Here is a 19094-nt window from a genome sequence, read left to right as displayed (position 1 = left end):
CTACCCCAGATTTGGTCCATGGTGCGTTTTTATTCATCCCAGCAGTTTTATGGTTTGATCCTGGACATACTGCATTTAAAGGCCACCTTTCCCAAACAGAACCCTTTCCTGGACAAACATGGAGCGCTTTCTTGAGAGCCAAACCAGCAGGGTGGTGTTTTCCTTTACTTACCATATTCTTCTGGGACTTGCATCCCAAAAAGCCCCAGGCTCTTCAATTTCTCTAACGTTTCATCTGGGATTCTTCCCTCCCGGTCAATTCTTTGAGAGTCCACTGCCAAGAGGAAATATTTTGATTAAGCAAAATATAAGCTATGTCTACAAAGATAAAAGTGAACAGAACAGTTTTCGTAGAGCATACAATCCCAGGGTCAGAAACTTCAAAACTGACATGTCTAGTCAGTTATTCAACATGTGTTCAATTTCACCTAATTAGCCCAGCCAACACTGTATTTCGAGAAATGGCCTATACCAGGTAGTGTTGTTTCTTGATCTGGGTGCCATTCACATGGGTGTATTTGCTGTTAAAACTGCAGGAGATAATATAAACTTTTTTGAAGGCATACTACACCTGAATTTTTTTATTACCGTTACCTTCTAGAAAATTAGAAAATAAGTACACAACTTTCAGAACTGTCCTAAAATGTCAAGCTAGATAGCCAGACTCTGGGCATATCTGGACCCATGTCTACCTAGGTTTCAGAAACCACAGCTCTTTCAGCATACCCACAGATTCTGACCACAGTCTAATCTGTTTAACACCTACTCACGTCCATTAGAGCAGGATGGAACAATAACTAGCATTAGCTCTACAATTATATACCTTGTATATACACATTCGTGCCTGAATCAAGTTAATTGAAATCTTCTTTCCAACTGTCAGCATATTAAACTTCACTACTATTATACAATTTAAAAACCACCATAACCTACACTTGGGAATTTTTATGCACATGGATCACTAATGAGAAATATGGATTCCCCAAGAGTCCAAACCTCTCATTTTTTAATTTGCCTTTTTTTTTTTACAACTTATTGACATATACAAGTGGTATATAATAAACCGCATATTTACAATATGTTTTTTGAGTTCTGACGTGTTTGCCCATGAAACTACTCCCACCAAATAAATAATAAAAACTTCCTTTTCCAAGTTAAAAATTGAGCTACCCTATGATCCAGCCATTGCACTACTGGGTGTTTACCCCAAAGATACAGACGTAGTGAAGAGAAGGGCCATATGCACCCCAATGTTCATAGCAGCAATATCCACAACAGCTAAATCATGGAAGGAGCCGAGATGCCCTTCAACAGATGACTGGATTAAGAAGATGTGGTCCATATATACAATGGAGTATTACTCAGCTATCAGAAAGAACGGGTTCTCAACATTTGCTGCAACATGGACGGCACTGGAGGAGATAATGCTAAGTGAAATAAGTCAAGCAGAGAAAGACAATTATCATATGGTTTCTCTCATCTATGGAACATAAGAACTAGGAAGATCGGTAGGAGAAGAAAGGGATAAAGAAAGGGGGGGTAATCAGAAGGGGGAATGAAGCATGAGAGACTATGGACTCTGAGAAACAAACTGAGGGCCTCAGAGGGGAGAGGGGTGGGGGAATGGGATAGACCGGTGATGGGTAGTAAGGAGGGCACGTATTGCATGGTGCACTGGGTGTTATACGCAACTAATGAATCGTCGAGCCTTACACATCGGAAACCGGGGATGTACTGTATGGTGACTAACATAATATAATAAAAAATCATTAAAAAAAAAAAAAGAAGTAAACTGAGGAAGAAAATATTTCCTGAGTAATCCTTTACAAGGTAATAAGACACTTGTGAATGACTTTTTGTTGCTGCCCTATTTTAAAAACAAAATGTTAAGAAAATATTGAGTTACACTTCATAAATGCAAAAAGAGGAATGGAAATTTATCCCTGTTTATATTTTTTCTGATACTGTCCTCAAAAATAAATTTAATTAGCATGGTTCATTCAAAACAAAACAAAACAAAAAACCAAAAAAAAACCTTCCTTTTCCACAAAAAGTTTCCTCATGCTCCTTTGTAATCAATCCCTCAGCCCATTTCCATCCCCAGGCAACCACTATCATCTTCTTTTTGTCTATAGATTAGTTTGCATCTTTGAGTTTTAAATCACACAGCAGGTAATCTTTTGATTTGGCTTCTTTACTCAGGATGATTCTGAGTTTCATCCATACTACTGCATGTACCAATACTTTATCATAATACTTTCTATTGTTCAGTATTCTACTGTATGGTTATAAAACCGTGTATCCATTCACCTTTCGATGGACATTTGGATGGTTTTCAGGTTTTGGTTCTTAGAAATAAAGCTTCTTTTTTTTTTTTTAAAAAAAGATTTTATTAATTTATGAGCAAGAGAGAGCGTACAAGTGGGGGGGCAGACTCCCCACTGAGCAGGGAGCCTGACGTGGGGCTCAATCCCAGGACCCTGAGATCATGACCTGAGCCAAAGGCAGATGCTTAACTGACTGAGCCAGCCAGGCACCCCTAGAAATAAAGCTCTGTGAGCATTCCTATTCAAGTTTTTACATAGGTCTGCTTTCATTCCTCTTGGGTCACTATTTTGGAGTGGAATGCTTGGGCTGTACAGCAGAGTATGTATAATAAGAAACTGTCAGGATCTGGGGAGAGCCCTGCTTCCAACCACGGTGGAGTAACAGGGACAGGAATTATCTCCTTACCTCAACATACTAAACATACAGGGCACGCAGAAGAGCAATGAGCAACGCGTCACTAGGACAGAAGAATTAGCCCTAGACCACGAATTCTCAGCAAGGGCAACAGCACCCTCAAAGGTAATAAAAATTGGTTCTGGGGCGCCTGGGTGGCGCAGTCGTTAAGCGTCTGCCTTCGGCTCAGGGCGTGATCCCGGCGTTCCGGGATCGAGTCCCACATCGGGCTCCTCCGCTGGGAGCCTGCTTCTTCCTCTCCCACTCCCCTGCTGTGTTCCCTCTCTCGCTGGCTGTCTCTCTGTCACATAAATAAATAAAATCTTTAAAAAAAAAATTGATTCTGCAGTGGGGCAGCAAAAAGTATTTTTTTAATGTATAAAGAACAGAAATACAAATAATACACAAATAGATACATGGTATAATTATGGAATTAAAATTTTATGAGTGGGGTGTAAATAGGCAAAGTGTCTAAAAAGGGTTTGGGGGGACGGTCAATAACGAAAAACAGGTTGAGAAACACGGCTCTATAGGCTGCTCTACTCCCACCTAACAACACTTAAAAAGCAGGCGCCTTGACTAAAACCAAAGACACCACCAAACTTAGATGTTCCTGAGGGAACACTGATGCAAAAATCCTCAACAAAATACTAACAAACCGCATTCAAAAGCACATTAACTGGCTTATTCACCATGATCAAAAGGGATTTATCTGGGCATGCAAGGATGGTTCAACATCTGCAAATCAACGTGATACATCCCATTAACAAAAAGAAGGTAAAAAATCACGGTCACCTTAACAGATGCCAAAAAAAAGTACTTAATAAAATTCAACATTCATTTCTGATAAAAACTCTCAACAAAGCAGGTGTAGAGGGAATTTAAAAGGCCACATATGACAAACCCACAGCTAACATCACACTCAACTGTGAAAAGCTGAGAGCTTTTCCTCTAGGATGAGGCATGGCACAAGGATGCCCACACTTGCCACTTTTATTCGACATAGTGCTAGAAGTCCTAGCCACAGCAATCAGATAAGGAAAATAAATAAAAGGCACGAAAATTGGTAAGAAAGAACGAAGACTGTCACTATTTGCAGATGACATGATACAATACATAGAAAACCCCACAGACTCCTCCAAAAAACTAGAAAAAAATGAATTCAGTGAAGGATAGAAAATCTACATAAAAATGTTGCATTTCCATACACTAACAATGAACTATCAGAAAGATAAATTAAGGGGCGCCTGGGTGGCTCAGCTGGTTAGGCGTCTGCTCAGGTCATGATCCCAGGGTTCTGGGATCGAGCCGCTCAGCAGAGAGCCTGCTTCTCTCTCTCCCTCTGCCTGCCACTCCCCCTGGTTGTGTGCTCTCTCTCTGTCAAATGAATAAATAAAATAAAAAAAAAAAGAGAGAAATTAAGAAAACAATCCTATTTACAACTGCATCAAAAAGAATAAAATACCTACGGATAAATTTAACTAAGGAGGTGAAAGACCTGCATTCTGGAAACCATTAAACAGTGAGCAAAGAAACTAAAGATGATAGACAGAAAGACATACAGGCATACCTCATTTTAACTGCACTTCACAGACACTGCATCTTTTACAAACTGAAGGTCTGTGGCAACCCTATGACAGCAAGTCTACTGTGCCACTTTTCCAACAGCATTTGCTCTGATGTCTCTTCATGTCTCTCTGTCACATTTTGGTAATTCTCACAGTATTTCAAACTTCTTCATTATTATTTTGTTACGATGATCTGTGGTCAGTGACCTTCGATGTTACTATTGTAATTGTTTTGGGGTGCCATGAACTCTACCTATATAAGACAGTGAGCTTAACCGATAAATGTACGCGTTCTGACTGCTTCACCGACCAGCCATTCCCAGTCTCTCTCCCCCTCCTCCGGCCTCCCTATTCCCTGAGACACAATATTGAAAATAGGCCAATTAGTAACCCTACAATGGCCTCTAACCCTACAATGGCCTCTACGTATTCAAGGGAAAAGAAGAATCGCATAGTCTCTCGCTTTCATTCAAAAGCTGGAAATGATTCAGCTTAGTGAAGAAGGCTCGTCAAGGCCAAGAGCTAGGCTTCTGGAGCCGAACAGCCAAGTTGTGAATGCAAAGGAAAAGCTTTTGAAGGAAATTACAAGCGCCACTCCAGTGAACACGAAAGCAGTGAAACAGCCTTACCGCTGACGTGGGGAAGGTTGTAGTGGTGTGGATAGAAGATCAAACCAGCCACAACGCTCCCTTAAGCCAAAGCCCACTCCAGAACGAGGCCCTAAGTCTCTTCGATATATGAATGTTGAGAGAGGTGAGGAAGCTGCAGAAGAAAAGTCTGAAGCTGGCAGAGGCTGGTTCATGAGGTTTAAGGAAAGAAGCCGTCTCCGTAACATGAAAGTACGAGGTGAGGCAGTAAGTCCTGATGCAGAAGCTGCAGCGATATTCAGGCAGCACCTTCACCAGCAAAAAGGCGACACCTTACTGAAAGCTCAAGGTGACGGTGAGCATTGTTAGCAATACAATGTTGGGGGTTTTTTAAAGATTTTTTATTTTTAAGTAATCTCTACACCCAACGTGGGGCTCAAACTTACAACTGCAAGATCAAGAGTCACGTGCTCTAACTAGAATTTAAATAAAAACATGAAAAAAAAAAAAAGTCTCATGCCCTACCGACTGAGCCAGCCAGGTGCCCCAGGAATAAAGTATTTCTAAATTAAAGGCATGCACATTTTTTGGGCGCCTGGGTGGCTCAGTCAGTTAAGCATCTGCCTTCGGCTAAGGTCATGATCCCAGGGTCCTGGGACTGAGTATCGCATTGGGCTCCCTGCTCAGTGGAGAGCCTGTTTCTCCTTCTCCCTCTGCTCCCCCTGCTCTCTCATCTCTCTGTCAAATAAACAAATAAAATCTTTTTTTTAAATGTATATTTTTAAAGACATAATGCTAGTGTACACGATTTGATAGACTGCAATACAGTGTAAACATAACTTTTATATGCACCGGGAAAACAAAACTTCATTTGACTTGCTTTATTGTGATACTTGCTTTATTGTGGTGTCTGGAACCAAACCCGCCATCTCTCTGAGGTACGCCTATACCATGCTCACAGACTGGAACGGTATCGTTAAAATGTCAACACTATCCAGAGAACGCTTCAATAGCTTCAGTGCAATATGTATCAAAGTAACAGTGGCATTTTTCACAGAAACTGGAATAAATAACCCTAAAATTTGTATGGAACTACAAAAGACCCCAAATAGCCAAAGCAACCTTGAGAAAGAAGAATAAAGCTGGAGGTATCACAGTCCCTGAGTTCAAACTATACCACAAAGCTAGAGTAATGAACACAGTATGGCCCCAGCACAAGAACAGACATGTAGATCAAGGAGAAGAGAGTCCAGAAATAAACTCACACTTTAAAGGTCAATTAGTCTTTGATAAAGGGGGCAGGAATATACAATCGGGGGAAAAGACAGTCTCCTCAATAAAGAGTGTTGGGAAAACTGGACAGTTACATTCAAAGCAATGAAATTGGACCGTTTTCTTACACCATATACAAAAATAAACTCAAAATTGATTAAAGATTTAAATTTAAGACCAAAAACCATGAATCTCCTAGAAGAAAACACAGGCAGTAAGCTCTTAGACACTGGTCCGAGCAATCATTTTTTGGGTCTGTCTCCTCAGGGAAGGGCAACAAAAGCAAAAGTAAACACATGGGACTACCAAACTAAAAAGCTTTTGCACAGCAAAGAACACCATCCATAAAATGAAAAGGCAACCTACTGAATGGGAGATGGCGTTTGCGAGGGACATAACCACTAAGGAGTTAATATCCAAAATATGTACGAATTCACAGCTCCATGTCAAAAACCAAACGTCCAACTAAAAAACAAGCAGAGGATGTGAGCAGACATGTCTCCAAAGACAACATACAGATGACCAACGGACACACCATGCTGAACATCACTCATCACTAGAGAAAAGCAATCAAAACCACAAAGAAACATCATCCCAGACATGCCGAATGGTTAGTAACAGAAAGATAAGAAACAACAGGTATTAGTGAGGATGTGGAGAAAGGGACGCTCGTGCGCTGCTGGTGGGAATACAAAATGGTGCAGCCACTGTGGGAAACAGTATGGAAGTTCCTCAAAAAATTATGTAACCTAAATAGCCTTATATCTATTAAAGCAATTGAATTAGTTAGGGGCGCCTGGATGACTCAGTTGGTTAGGTGTCTGACTTCAACTCAGGTCATGATCTCAGGGTCCTGGGTTCAAGCCCTACGTCGGGCTCTATGCTCAGCGGGGAGTCTGCTTGTCCCTCTTCCTTTCCCTCTGCCCCCTCCCCTCCTTGTGCTGACAAATAAATAAATAAAATCTTTAAAAAAAAATCAAATTAGTTAAAACGTTTCCATTAAGAAAACTCAAGGCTCAAATGGTTTCACTGGTGAATTCTGCCAAATATTTAAGGAATCATTAACAATTTTACACAAAATCTTACAGACACTTGAACAGGAGGAAACACTTCCTGACTTAGTCTATGTGGCAAGCATTATTCTAATTAAAAATTGGATTGTCTGGAGTTTTTTTTTTTTTTTTGCTACTGAGTTGCAGGAGTTCTTTGTATCTTTTATATATTTTAGATATTATCTGATCCATGGTTTTTACAAATATTTCCTCCCATTCCTTAGGTGATGGTTTCCTTTGCTGTGCAGAAATTTCTAAGCTTGCTGCAGTCCTACATGTTGATTTTTGCTTTTGTTGATGGTACTTTCGATGTCTGTTTCGTTTGGTTTTTAATTGCTGTTGGCTGTGTCTGTGCTAGGTCTTTCCTGAGTCTATACCTTTCCCTGGGCATGTGTGGTGACTTTATAATTCCCCTGTATATGTAGTTGCTTCTGAATGTCCTTGTCCTCAATCTGGCTCTCAAAAGAAAAAATGAAGGGGAGGGGAGCAGACAAAAAAGACACAGCATCTTCAATCCCCTGGAAGTCACTTCAGCCACAGGGGTTAAGGGCTTGCAACAATAAGAGAAGGTAGAAAAAAAATGGCCTCTGCTTCTTGGTCTGTACGTCTGTGATCAGAAACAGTAATCAGAGCACAGATCCCTAATAGCTGAGGGACAAGGTCTTTCTTTCGGCTACTCTGGCTCCCACAAGCCACGTGCAAGCTGCTCCAGGGATAAGTGCACAGCTGCCTGCTCTGAAGGTGGAAGACGGGCAGCGGCTACTGTGCTCAGAGCTAAGATCAAACTTAACTGCAGTTTTCTATCCACGCTCGCCTGGAAACTGCAAGACTTCAACGGACCCCAGAGTTCCAAGAACAGTCACAGCACGCATGTTCTGCCACTGCAGCTGTTGTCCAGGTGGGGAGACAGATTCCTGGGGCTTCCTACTCTGCTTCTGTCCCAGAATGCTCTGGTCAACTGATTTTTGGTAAAGGTTCCAAGCGAATTAAATGGGAAAGGATAATCTTTTCAGCAAATGTTGCTGGAGCCACTGGACAGTCAGATGCACAAAATCCTCAAATTTTACCTCACGTCATATATAAAATTAACTGGGAAGGGGTCACAATCTGAACGTTAACAGTTAAAAATATGAACCTTCTGAAGGAAATATAGACAAAAATCATCCTGACCTTGGGTTTGGCAGATTTCTTACATGAAATACAAAAAAAGATGAACTGCAAAAGAAAAAAACTGCACTTAACATTAAGAATATTTGCTAATAAAATGAAAAAATCAAGCTACAGACTAGGAGAAAATTTTTGCTAAACAAATACTGGAGAGAAGACTTGTATCTAGAATAAAGACTTCTTACAGCTCAACGATAATCCCATTTTTTTAACGAATAAAATATTTGAAAGACATTTCACCAAAGAAGATATACTGATGGCAAGTAGATGCCTAAGATTATTAGTTATTAGGGAAATGAAAATTATAACCACAATGAGCTACCACAACACACTCACTAGCAGGAGACTGACGTACCAAGTGTTAGTGAAAATGTGGAGCACCTGGGACCTGACTACCTGGTGGGAGTGTAAAGTGGTAACCACTTTGGAAGACAGTTTGGCAGTTACCTAAGAAATTAAACATGAACCTATCTTACAATCCAGATATTCCACTCCTTCATACCTCCCCAAGAGAAATGTGAGCATGTGTCTGTCTACACCAGGCTCACAGAAAAATATTCACATCTTTTGTGACAGCTAAAATCTGGATACATACTGAATGTCAATTAATAGGTGAGTGAATAAACAAACTGTGGTAATATCCACATGAAGAATCACTACTCAGTGTTAAAAAGGAATGAACTAGGGGCGTCTGAGTGGCTCAGTCGGTTAAGTGTCCGACTCTTGATTTTGGCTCAGGTCAGGATCTCAGGGTCGTGAGATTGAGCCCCATGTTGGGAGGCAGGGAGCCCGGTTAAGATTCTCTCTCTCTCTCCCTCTGCCCCTCCCCCCTAAAAAAAAAAAAAAAGGAATGAACTATTAGTACATGCAACATGGATGAAACTCAGAATTATACCAGAAGCAGCTACGCAAAAACATATGTAATGTAGAACTCTATTTACATAGAATCCCAGGAAATGCGAACTAATCTAGTGACAGAGAGCCAATCAGTGGTTCCCTGGGGACAACCTGAGAAGGAGATAAGAAGGGCGTGAGAAAATGTTTAGGGGTAATGGATATGTTTATTAACTTAGTTGTGTTGATGGCCCCTTGGGGGCGTGCGCGCGCGCACACACACACACACACACACACACACAGTGTGTATACATATGTGTACACACGTGTATATGTGTGTGTATATGTGTGTGCATGTGTATATATATATATATTTTTTTTTTTTTAAAGATTTTATTTATTTATTCGACAGAGAGAGAGACAGCCAGCGAGAGAGGGAACACAAGCAGGGGGAGTGGGAGAGGAAGAAGCAGGCCCATAGCGGAGGAGCCTGATGTGGGGCTCGATCCCAGAACGCCGGGATCACGCCCTGAGCCGAAGGCAGACGCTTAACCGCTGTGCCACCCAGGCGCCCCTATATATATTTTTTAAGCAGAACATTATTATATTTGAATACACAACTTCTGTACAACCAAAAAGTAAAAGATCCCAGTAAAATGATGGTGACGACACATGGTATTTCATTTGCAACGCATGGCAAATGGTTAACATCCTAAGTCATAAATGAACTCTTAGAAACCAGGAACAAAAACACCAATATTCTAAGGGAAGTGAAGAAGAAGAAAAAAAAAAGCCACACAGAGGAAAATGAAATAACAAGTGACTAGTAAAGTTTAAGGACATATGAAGATGACTGAACTGAACAGTAAGAGAAGAAAAGCACTTTTTTTGTAATACCATATTGTCAAAGATTAAAATATTGAAATGTAATGTTTGTACTGTTTAAGAAAACAGAAGTCTCATAAACAAACACTGGGAGACAAGACTGATGAGGACAATATATATCACTTGGGGAAAATTTGTACTTCTGACTCAGAATACAAAGTTTGGATATACTTAATTCCAACAAGGTGGAAATACTAGCACTATTTCAACAAATCAGCCAGAGAGATGGAGAACAGTTTATCTATAAAGCGTGTGTATATACATGCTGCCTAGAAAATTTGTACCTAATATAGGGTCCAAAAGACTACTAGCATAACAATTTGTTCATCAATATGGGGGAACGTATATCTCAAAATTTATCAAACACTACACTTTAAAGAGGTACAACTTATTATAAATCAGTTATACCTCTGTAAAGCTTACCAAAATCCCGACAAATCAGATAGTAAACGTTTAAGTAAAAGAACAAGGAACTAAGAAAAGATACAAGTAGGAAGATAACCACTGGAACAAAAACAGAAACAAATATTCCTAAATAAAAGATATTTTTACACAACAAAGCAACTTTTAAAACCAGCAACAGAACAAGAGTTAGTGATGTAGAATTTCTCCAAGTGCTGGGGTGGGGGGTGGGGGGGGGAACTGGTGTGCACACGGACAGAAACACTTCAAGGGGGTCCACAGGGCCAAAGCTATTTTAGTAATAGTAAAATATTCTTTGCCCTTTTATTTCTATCATGAGTGTACAATGGGGTTTTCCTGGAACTGTAAGAAATGTATCACAGATTAAATGCAGAAAGTTATGAGAATCCAACTGGATTCTACCTGGTTCTGGCTAGATTCTGATACCTGTCGTTGCATATAACAATAAGCCGAATATTAAAAAGATCTGCGAAACTGTAAAACCATACCTCTCATTACTTTTTGTTTGCAAATAAATATTATTTCTCATTTAAAATATTGTTTCTTTTTTTTTTTTTTTTAAAGATTTTATTTATTTATGTGACAGAGAGACAGCCAGCGAGAGAGGGAACACAGCAAGGGAGAGGGAGAGGAAGACGCAGGCTCCCAGCCGAGGAGCCCGATGTGGGACTCGATCCTGGAACGCCAGGATCACGCCCTGAGCCGAAGGCAGACGCTTAACGACTGCGCTACCCAGGCGCCCCTAAAATATTGTTTCTGTTAACATGTACTGGGCTTTTCATGATTTTTAAATAAAGTAATAAATGAACAAAGTATTTTTTAAATTTCTCAGTTTTAATCTTCTAGCAGGGCACATATTCATAGATAAAACCCATATAAAGAAGAACCCTTTGGGGTCCTCCGCGCTAGACAAATACTACTGTCAATCAACCATCACTGAACTCCCCAGAGAACTCCCTCCACCAAGATGCAGCCCTGTCAAAGGGCTGGCTGAACGGTCTAAGGGAGGGATCTTCAGGCTACACTGGTGCCCTCGACCTGCAGTCTGCAGGCTGCTAGACTATTCCTGGTCCCTAACAAGCTCAGAGAGAGCAAACCTTTAAAAACACTTCTAGCAATTTTACACTGCCACACAACCAAGCACACCATCAGTGGGTTTGTATTTTGTAGGTCTTTGGTTTTTTGGGTTTTTTTTTCTTCCATTTTGCTAGTTGTTCATTTTATCATATTTTACAAAAGCGTTGGTTTGCAACAGTCTGGAAATGTCTTCAACACATATACATTGAGAAACACTAAACTAGATGCCTTCTAATTAAATAGCGATTGAGATGATTCTTTTTTTCTAATTCTTTATTTAAATTCACTTTAATTAACATATAGTGTATTCGTTTCAGAGGTGGAGTTCAGTGATTCATCAGTTGTACTTAACACCCAGCGCTCATTACTTCGAGTGCCCTCCTTAATGCCCATCACCCAGTTACCCCATCCCCTCCCACCCCTCCCCTCCAGCAACCCTCAGTTTGTTTCCTATAGTTAGGTCTCTCTTACGGCTTGTCTCCCTCTCTGATTTTGTCAGCTTTTATTTTTCCTTCCCTTCCCCAACGTTCATCTGTTTTGCTTCTTAAATTTCAGAACAAGTGGGAAGAGTCTTAAAGCAAAATATTATCAACATACATTATTTCCACCTGATTGAGAACATTCAAGAGAGCTTCCGCTATGTATACTGTTTCTAACGTAAATATCAAGGCAACTGCCCTCAAAATGGAAATCAGTGACGACAAAGAAGATCATACATACCCTCTTCAGCGAAGAACTTTTCTACAGGTCCCACAAACTGAGTGATGTCATTAAGTTCATCTTGGCTAACTTCTGGAAACGGGAAAACTTCTTTCTAAAAATGACATATACATTTACTAAAAATTTAATTTTTAGCCATTTCCCATTGTGGTAATATCAGTCAGAAGGGGAGAAAACGGAGTTGCTAGATTCCGTATCTGGTAGGCAGGGCATTACTCACTGACGGACGTAGGATGCAAATCCTAAACAGGAATCGTGCAGCGGACCCCACCACCGAGACGGATCTTCTGCCCAATTCAAGCAGGTTTATTCTTTTTTTTATTTTTATTTTTTATTTCATTTTTTATTACGCTAGTCGCCATCCAGTACATCCTTCGTTTTTGATGTAGTGTTCCACGATTCATTGTTAAGCGGGCCTATCCCTGCTTTTGATCAGCTTCCCCTATCAGTAACCAGGTCCACAGAGTGTCCCATGAAACAAAGAGCCCTAACACTTTAAAGCCCTGCAACTCGGTTCCCTGAGTTGCAGCCTGATGACTGGGCGGCCCTAGCCAAACCCCTTCCCCTCTCCAAGCTCCCACTGTCCCACGCGTAACATGCAGGTGAATATTTACTTAAGGGTGTTGGGAGGACTATGAAAGGCAGTAGGATGGGAAAGCTCTCTACCGAAATGTAAAATTCTACGCTCGCTATTTTGTGCGTTTGAAGGTGCTGCGCCGACAAGAACACACAGCGAGGACAGGCCTCCGTCTCGCCAGGTTTCTTGCCTGGCTGCGCACTCCAGCCTCCGTCCCTCCTGTCCCTCCTGTTCCGAGGACATCTACTCGCAGGAGGATCACTGCAGGACAGCCGGCTGCTGAGCGCCATCAACCTGAACTCAACTCTGGCTCTACCGCGTCCATGTGTGACTTGGCCTTTCTCAGGGTCAGCTTCTCTTCTGTCACAGCTGACCCCTTAGAAGGGGAGGCTCCAAAGAGATACGGTGTCCGGGAATATGAAGAAGCTGTACTCATTTGTAGAGGACACTGGCTCTGCTCTCCTTTCTGCCTCACAGCCTGGAGAACAGCTGAGCGTCAAGTCTGTCTCAAACGGTCAAATGGCCGATGTTTCTGGCTGACCTCGGATTCCTCACTGAGCCATCACTACATATTGCCTACAATCCTCCTGCGTCCTTAGCTCCTCTGGCTTTCTGGGTTCCTGCTACCCCTGCAGCTGCCAGAGCAGCACGAGGGCTCAGACGAGTTCTTGGATTTGGTCTCCCAACAGCTGAGAAGTGATGTCCCAGGCCCCAGGCTGCCAGCCCCCAGGAGTCCTGCCTCTCCTCATGGCACCTCCTACCGAGTGCTCAGGAAGGGTCTTTAGAACAGAGGAGTCCTCAGTCTTCCCCTCTATCCCCCTGTGTATCTCTGATCAGCCACTGACGCCTGTCCACTCTAGTAAGCTCCCAAGTCTGTTTTCTCCTCTCAGGATCCAGGACTACAGGCTCGTGGAAGGTCCCTATCCAAAAGGGACAGCAGACTTCAAGGAACTCTTGCCCCCCAGGCCATCCCAGATCCTGCCCTCAAAATGGTCTAGCCAGAAAATACGCTGAGACTTTCATCACTCTACAGCCTCTCAGAACAAAGCCGGCTGCTTAGCTGAATATACAGAGGCTCAACCCAGGCCCTTCACAGCCTCACTGGTTCCTGTGGGCTTGTGCAACAGGCAGTGTCAGAGGAAGATGATTCCGTTCTGCTACCAGTGAGCACAGCAGGTGAGAAAAGAGAAAGCCTGGCAGCTAGCTGGTCCTCACCTACAACCAAAGGATAACTGCTACAGGAAGAGAGAGCTCAAGTGCATGTAAGAACAGATTTCTGACAGCAATGTTCACAATCCCAATGGGGTGTCTCGTGGGTGCTGGGCTCGACTTCTATCAGCAGTTTTTAAATTTTTTGAAGCAGTGGAACTGATTTCTCAAATAAGTCTACTACAGAAACCAAATACGTAACACAGGTAAAAGTCGAGCTGCTCAGTTTGAGGCTGCAGGTGGGGAGGTCACCCAAATGCCTCCCATTCAACTCCCCGCTGGCCCTGGCAATAGCCTCTGGGGGGCACTTCCAGGAATAGCAAGGGTCCAACCGAGGGCAGCGTGACAGCTACAGGCCTAGAGGACCTTGGAGGTTTCTCTGTACTCAGAGATTCAAACCCCAGCAATGCTGTGAGATGACGTCAGCTTCAGTCAGGGCAGCAGCACTGGAGGGGCTCACAAGTGGTCAGATTCTAAATATATCCTGGAAGGTAGAGAAAACAGGGTTTGCTGTTGGCTTAGATGTAGATTATGAGAATCAGAGGCATCCAAGGGGACTCCAGGAGCTTGGCCTGAACAGTGGAACAACAGAGCCACCACCATCTGCGATAAGATGACTGGTGGGAGGAGCAAAGTGGGTGGCAACACCAGGAACTCAGTTTCAGATATGCTAAATCTGAGGTGCCTATTAGACATCTAAGTGGAGCTTCTGGGTAGAGAGGTGGACATCAAGAGCCTGGAGTTCAGGGGAGAAATCTGAGCTGGAGAAATATGTTAGAGTCGTCAGGATACTGATGATATTTAAAGCCACAATGCTAAATTAAAGGAAGAGTTGTGGATAAAAAGAGAAGTCTATAGACAGAGCCTCAGAAAACCCCAACTTTGAAAAACAGACCCACATATACAGAGGACAAACTAATGGGTGTGAGAGGGGAAGGAGGTAGGAGGATGGGAAAAATGAGGAAGATGAGTGGGAAGTACTGGAAAGGTACAGCACTGGGACTCTAGTCAATGGTACTGTAGTGTTGTATGGTGACAGGTGGCAGCTACACTTGTGATGAGCGTAAGTACAGACTTGTCAAATCGCTGTTGTACACCTGCAACTAATACAACATTGTGTGTCAACTATACTTCGATTAAGAAAAAAGAGTCAAGTGAAACTAATATAACACTGCATGTTAACTATACTGGAATTAACAAAAAAAGTCAGGGGCTGGAGTGTATAATGCTCAGTGAAATAAGTCAGTCAGAGAAGACAAATACCATATGATTTCACTCATATGTGGAATTTAAGAAACGAAACAAACGAGCAAAGAGGAAAGGGAAAGAGAGAGACAAACTAAGAGACTCTTTTTAAAGATTTTATTTATTTAAGAGACAGAGGGAGCTAGAGAGAGAGAGAGAGCACGCCAGCGCGCACGCCCTCACAGGGAAGGAGAGTGAAAGGGAGTATTAGACTCCCTGCTGAGCCCTCCGTGGGGCTAGATTCCAGGGTCCTGGGATCATGACCTGAGCCAAAGGCAGATGCTTAACCAACTGAGCCACCAAGGTGCCCCAAGAAAGAGACTTTTTTTTTTTAATTTAAAGATTTTATTTATTTGTCAGAGATAGAGAAAGAGAGCACAAGCAAGGGGAAAGGCAGGCAGAGGGAGAAGCAGGCTCCCTGCTGAGCAGGGAGCCCTGTGTGGGACTTCATCACAGCACCCTGGGATCATGACCTGAGCCGAAGGCAGACCCTTAACCGACTTAGCCACCCAGGTGTCCCAAGAAAGAGACTCAACTAAAGAAAACAAACAGATGGTTGCCAGAATGTAGGTGAGTGTAGGGATGGATGAAATAGGTGAAGGAGATTTACTGTACACAAATAAGCACTGAGTAATAACTAGAACTGTTGAATCATTATATTGTACACCTCAAACTAATGTAACACTGTATGCTAACTACACTGGACTTAAAAATTAAAAACAATTAAAAAAAAAAAAGAAAATTCCCAACTCTGATAGGGCTAGTCAGAAAGACTGGCCAACGTTTAGAGGTTAAGGAGCCAAGAAAGATCCAGCATAGGAGGCTGAGAAGGATCAGCCAATGAAGTCAACAGAAAAGCCAGGAGAGAATGGTTTTTTAGAAGCCAGGAGTGATGAACTGTATCAAGGAAGGTGAGAACAGACCACTAGTTTGACAACATGGAAATCACTAACCTCAGTTTCAGCAGATTGTTAAGGACAAAAGCTCGAATGGTCTGAGTTCAAGATGTAGCAGAGAGGGAACAATCACTGATGGAGACGAGAAAGGAAAGAATTACTGGATCAATGTCCCTGAGTAGGTGAGAAGGCATGGGGCCTAGTGATAAGGTTGGTCTTTGCTAAGATACATAGTTCATCCATAGTCATCGACTGTAGACCTATGGGCACACATGTGGGGACAAGGGGTAAACGCAGTGATGGAGGTTCTCCTCTGACTGCGTGTGCTTTCTCAGTGAAACAAGAAGCCAAGCTGACAGGTGAATGAGGATGGGGGAGGTGGTACACGAAGCCTGGAGAAAGAGAGACATGAAAAATTTGTGTTTTTTTCACCAATGTGCTGGAAGGCATGATGGACGTCCCAGGACCCAGGTTCCGGGCAAAAAAGGTTTCTCAAACGTTAAAGACTGGCTTTGCACTTCCTAGCAGGGCAAACCATTCTGAGTTTCAACTTCTGCACCTGTATTGCCTGATTAGAGGAACAGTCTAAAGAAAAATCGGAGAATAACTCCTTAAACAATACAGTACCAGTCAACATTTCAGCCTACCTCAAAGCATTTTACACACATTTTTTTTTTCTTTGCTTTGCATGGCACTTTTAGGAGAGGGCAAGTACCACTTTAACTATTTTGTAGATCAGCACTCAGGCACAGGAAAGTGAAGTGACTAACTCAAGGTCACAAGACTACTAAGTGGTGAAGCCCGCAATCATGACCTATTCTACTGCCTCTGGCATCTCTACACAGTACCCAACAATTCAAAAAGCATTTCCGTGCACCACAAATCTCACTTTACGACGTATCTGTGAGGCAGTACATGTAACTAGCTCCATTTTAAGGCTGAAAGAACTGAGGCTGAAAGAGAACCAAGGTCAAATCCATTAACAAGAGGATGATGAGGGCTTGATAAGGCAGCTGTTAACTACTGAGTAACAGCTAGGTTACTCCTGGGTTATACCACCTACGGAAGGGACCGGGTCGGGGTGGCACCTCGGAGCCAGCGTGCTAACGCAGGGTGAAGCGCCGGAAATCAAGCTGTGACGCCAAGGAGCCGCGAGAAACCGCCAGAAGAGCGCCGCGGTCACGGTCCGAGCTGTTTAGGAATCAGAGAGGAAGCCCCGCACATTTCGGGGCCAGAACGCTGAGGGTTGCTCAGTGACCACCTCACCTAGGCATTTCCAAATTGACCTAACAAGAATTAGCTGTCAGAACCGTAGATTGATTCTCAGGGCCTGGACTCTTCCCTTTCCCTGGAAAGGTTCTAGCGGGACTCAGGAACTTGGGAGTTTGAGCACACCCCCCGCCTGCCCGGCGTATTTGTCCGCCAGGTGGGGGACTTTCACTTCAACCCCTCTTTCCTGCTAAAGGGCAACAACCGGGAGGCAAGAGAGCAAGGGTCGGCCAGCGCTCGGCGTTACCTTCTCGATTTTGCCCAAGAAGAGCTCCTTGGCGAAAGCTCGGCTCCGCGGGCTAGTGCGCAGCGGGCGCCGGCTCGTGGCGAAAGCCACCAGAGCCCGGGAGGCCCGCGCCGCTACCACCCCGCGCAAGAAGAGCACCGCGACAGCCATGCTGCCCGACGTGATCCACGCCACCCCCGCGCCGACGTCTTTTTTAACGACTCAGTCACATGCACCCTGCAGGCGCCGCCCGATGACGCCACTGGCCTGAGCCACGCCCCTCGACCGCACCACCCCGCCCGTCTCCATTGCGCTTGCGCGGCCTTCCACAAGGCGGGGCTGTGAGAGGGGAGGTCGAAGGGCGGATCGGCGCCGTGTTGGCAGCTTTTTGCTGGGCTGTTATTGGCCACGGGGAGGCTTTTGATTTCAAGAGCAGGTGGGAGGTTGGGTCTGTGCCAGCTAGGGGAAACTTCTCAGCGCCCGGGAGTCCAAGCGGAGGCCCGGCTGTCTCCACTTGCTTCCCTGTTGCCAGTTGGGGCGACGAAGACGTGGCAAATCTAAAGAAAAGAAAATGGGAGGGGGATTCACAGTGTTGGTTATCTCTGGAGGGGAACTCAGGATGTGTAATGTTTTTTAAGTGGATTCCTGAGGCTTCCTTTTGATTCATAGCTTTCATGCATGTTACGTATGCCTAATCTGGAAGGGGAAAATAAAAGGCTTGTTCTGCCAGAAAGAGCTCTGGATGTAATCCTGAGTCACAACTGTCCCTGGGAAATGATGAAAGAGTAGAAGGCGAGCTGAAGACAAAGCACAAGCTGACACCCCTGCAAACCCCACAAACTGCCCCCCCCACTCCCAGGTGGAATTTGTGACGTTCCTCAGGCACTCCTGGCTGCCCTAAAGCTAAGGCAAGGAAAAACTAACAGTTAATTTATAGAGATTACAGTCCTACGAGACAGGAGTCTTAAGGAGTCCACTAAGACAGAGGTCTTAGTGATTTACAAGAAAAAAAGCATTCTTATCAATAACCTGACTTCCAGAAGGAAATGTAGATAAAATTAAATGTCCTTATAACCTGCAGCCAACTGACGAATATTTGAGGCAGGCAGAATACAACGTTTCTTCCTTTGGGAAGCTCCCAACTGTCTAAAGGTTAATGCCTGGCTAGAGGGAAAAACAACCTCGGTTTGACGATAGCAAGGCCTCGGGTTTCCTGTGAGTCTTCTTTAGCACGGGAAAATCCTTTTGAAACTTCCCTGATCTTTACTTCCCCCAACCCCAAAGGATATAATCAGGTGCTCCTCAGAATCCCAGGGGAGCAGCTCTTTTCTGTCCATGGGTCCTGTCCCCGTGCTTTAATAAAATG

General features: G+C 43.4%; 1 protein-coding gene across 2 annotated transcripts in view; it reads right to left on the bottom strand.

The window, feature by feature from the left end:
* Positions 1–17992, bottom strand: part of ACAD9 (acyl-CoA dehydrogenase family member 9) — a 45506-nt gene extending 27514 nt beyond the window's left edge. For both annotated transcript variants that reach the window (XM_026501458.4, XM_026501457.3), the window contains exons 1-3: positions 17750–17992; positions 12307–12400; positions 173–274 (exon numbers count right to left, since the gene is read on the bottom strand). In XM_026501458.4, the coding sequence (XP_026357243.1) occupies positions 173–274; positions 12307–12400; positions 17750–17899 (346 nt within the window). In that variant the 5' untranslated portion in view covers positions 17900–17992. The remainder of the gene's footprint in view (positions 1–172; positions 275–12306; positions 12401–17749) is intronic.
* Positions 17993–19094: the final 1102 nt, after the last annotated feature.

This window comes from Ursus arctos, unplaced genomic scaffold (genome assembly GCF_023065955.2).
Source record: "Ursus arctos isolate Adak ecotype North America unplaced genomic scaffold, UrsArc2.0 scaffold_14, whole genome shotgun sequence".
Classification (NCBI taxonomy): domain Eukaryota; kingdom Metazoa; phylum Chordata; class Mammalia; order Carnivora; family Ursidae; genus Ursus; species Ursus arctos.
Note: the sequence above shows the minus strand (reverse complement) of the source record. Positions and strands in the feature narration are given on the sequence as shown.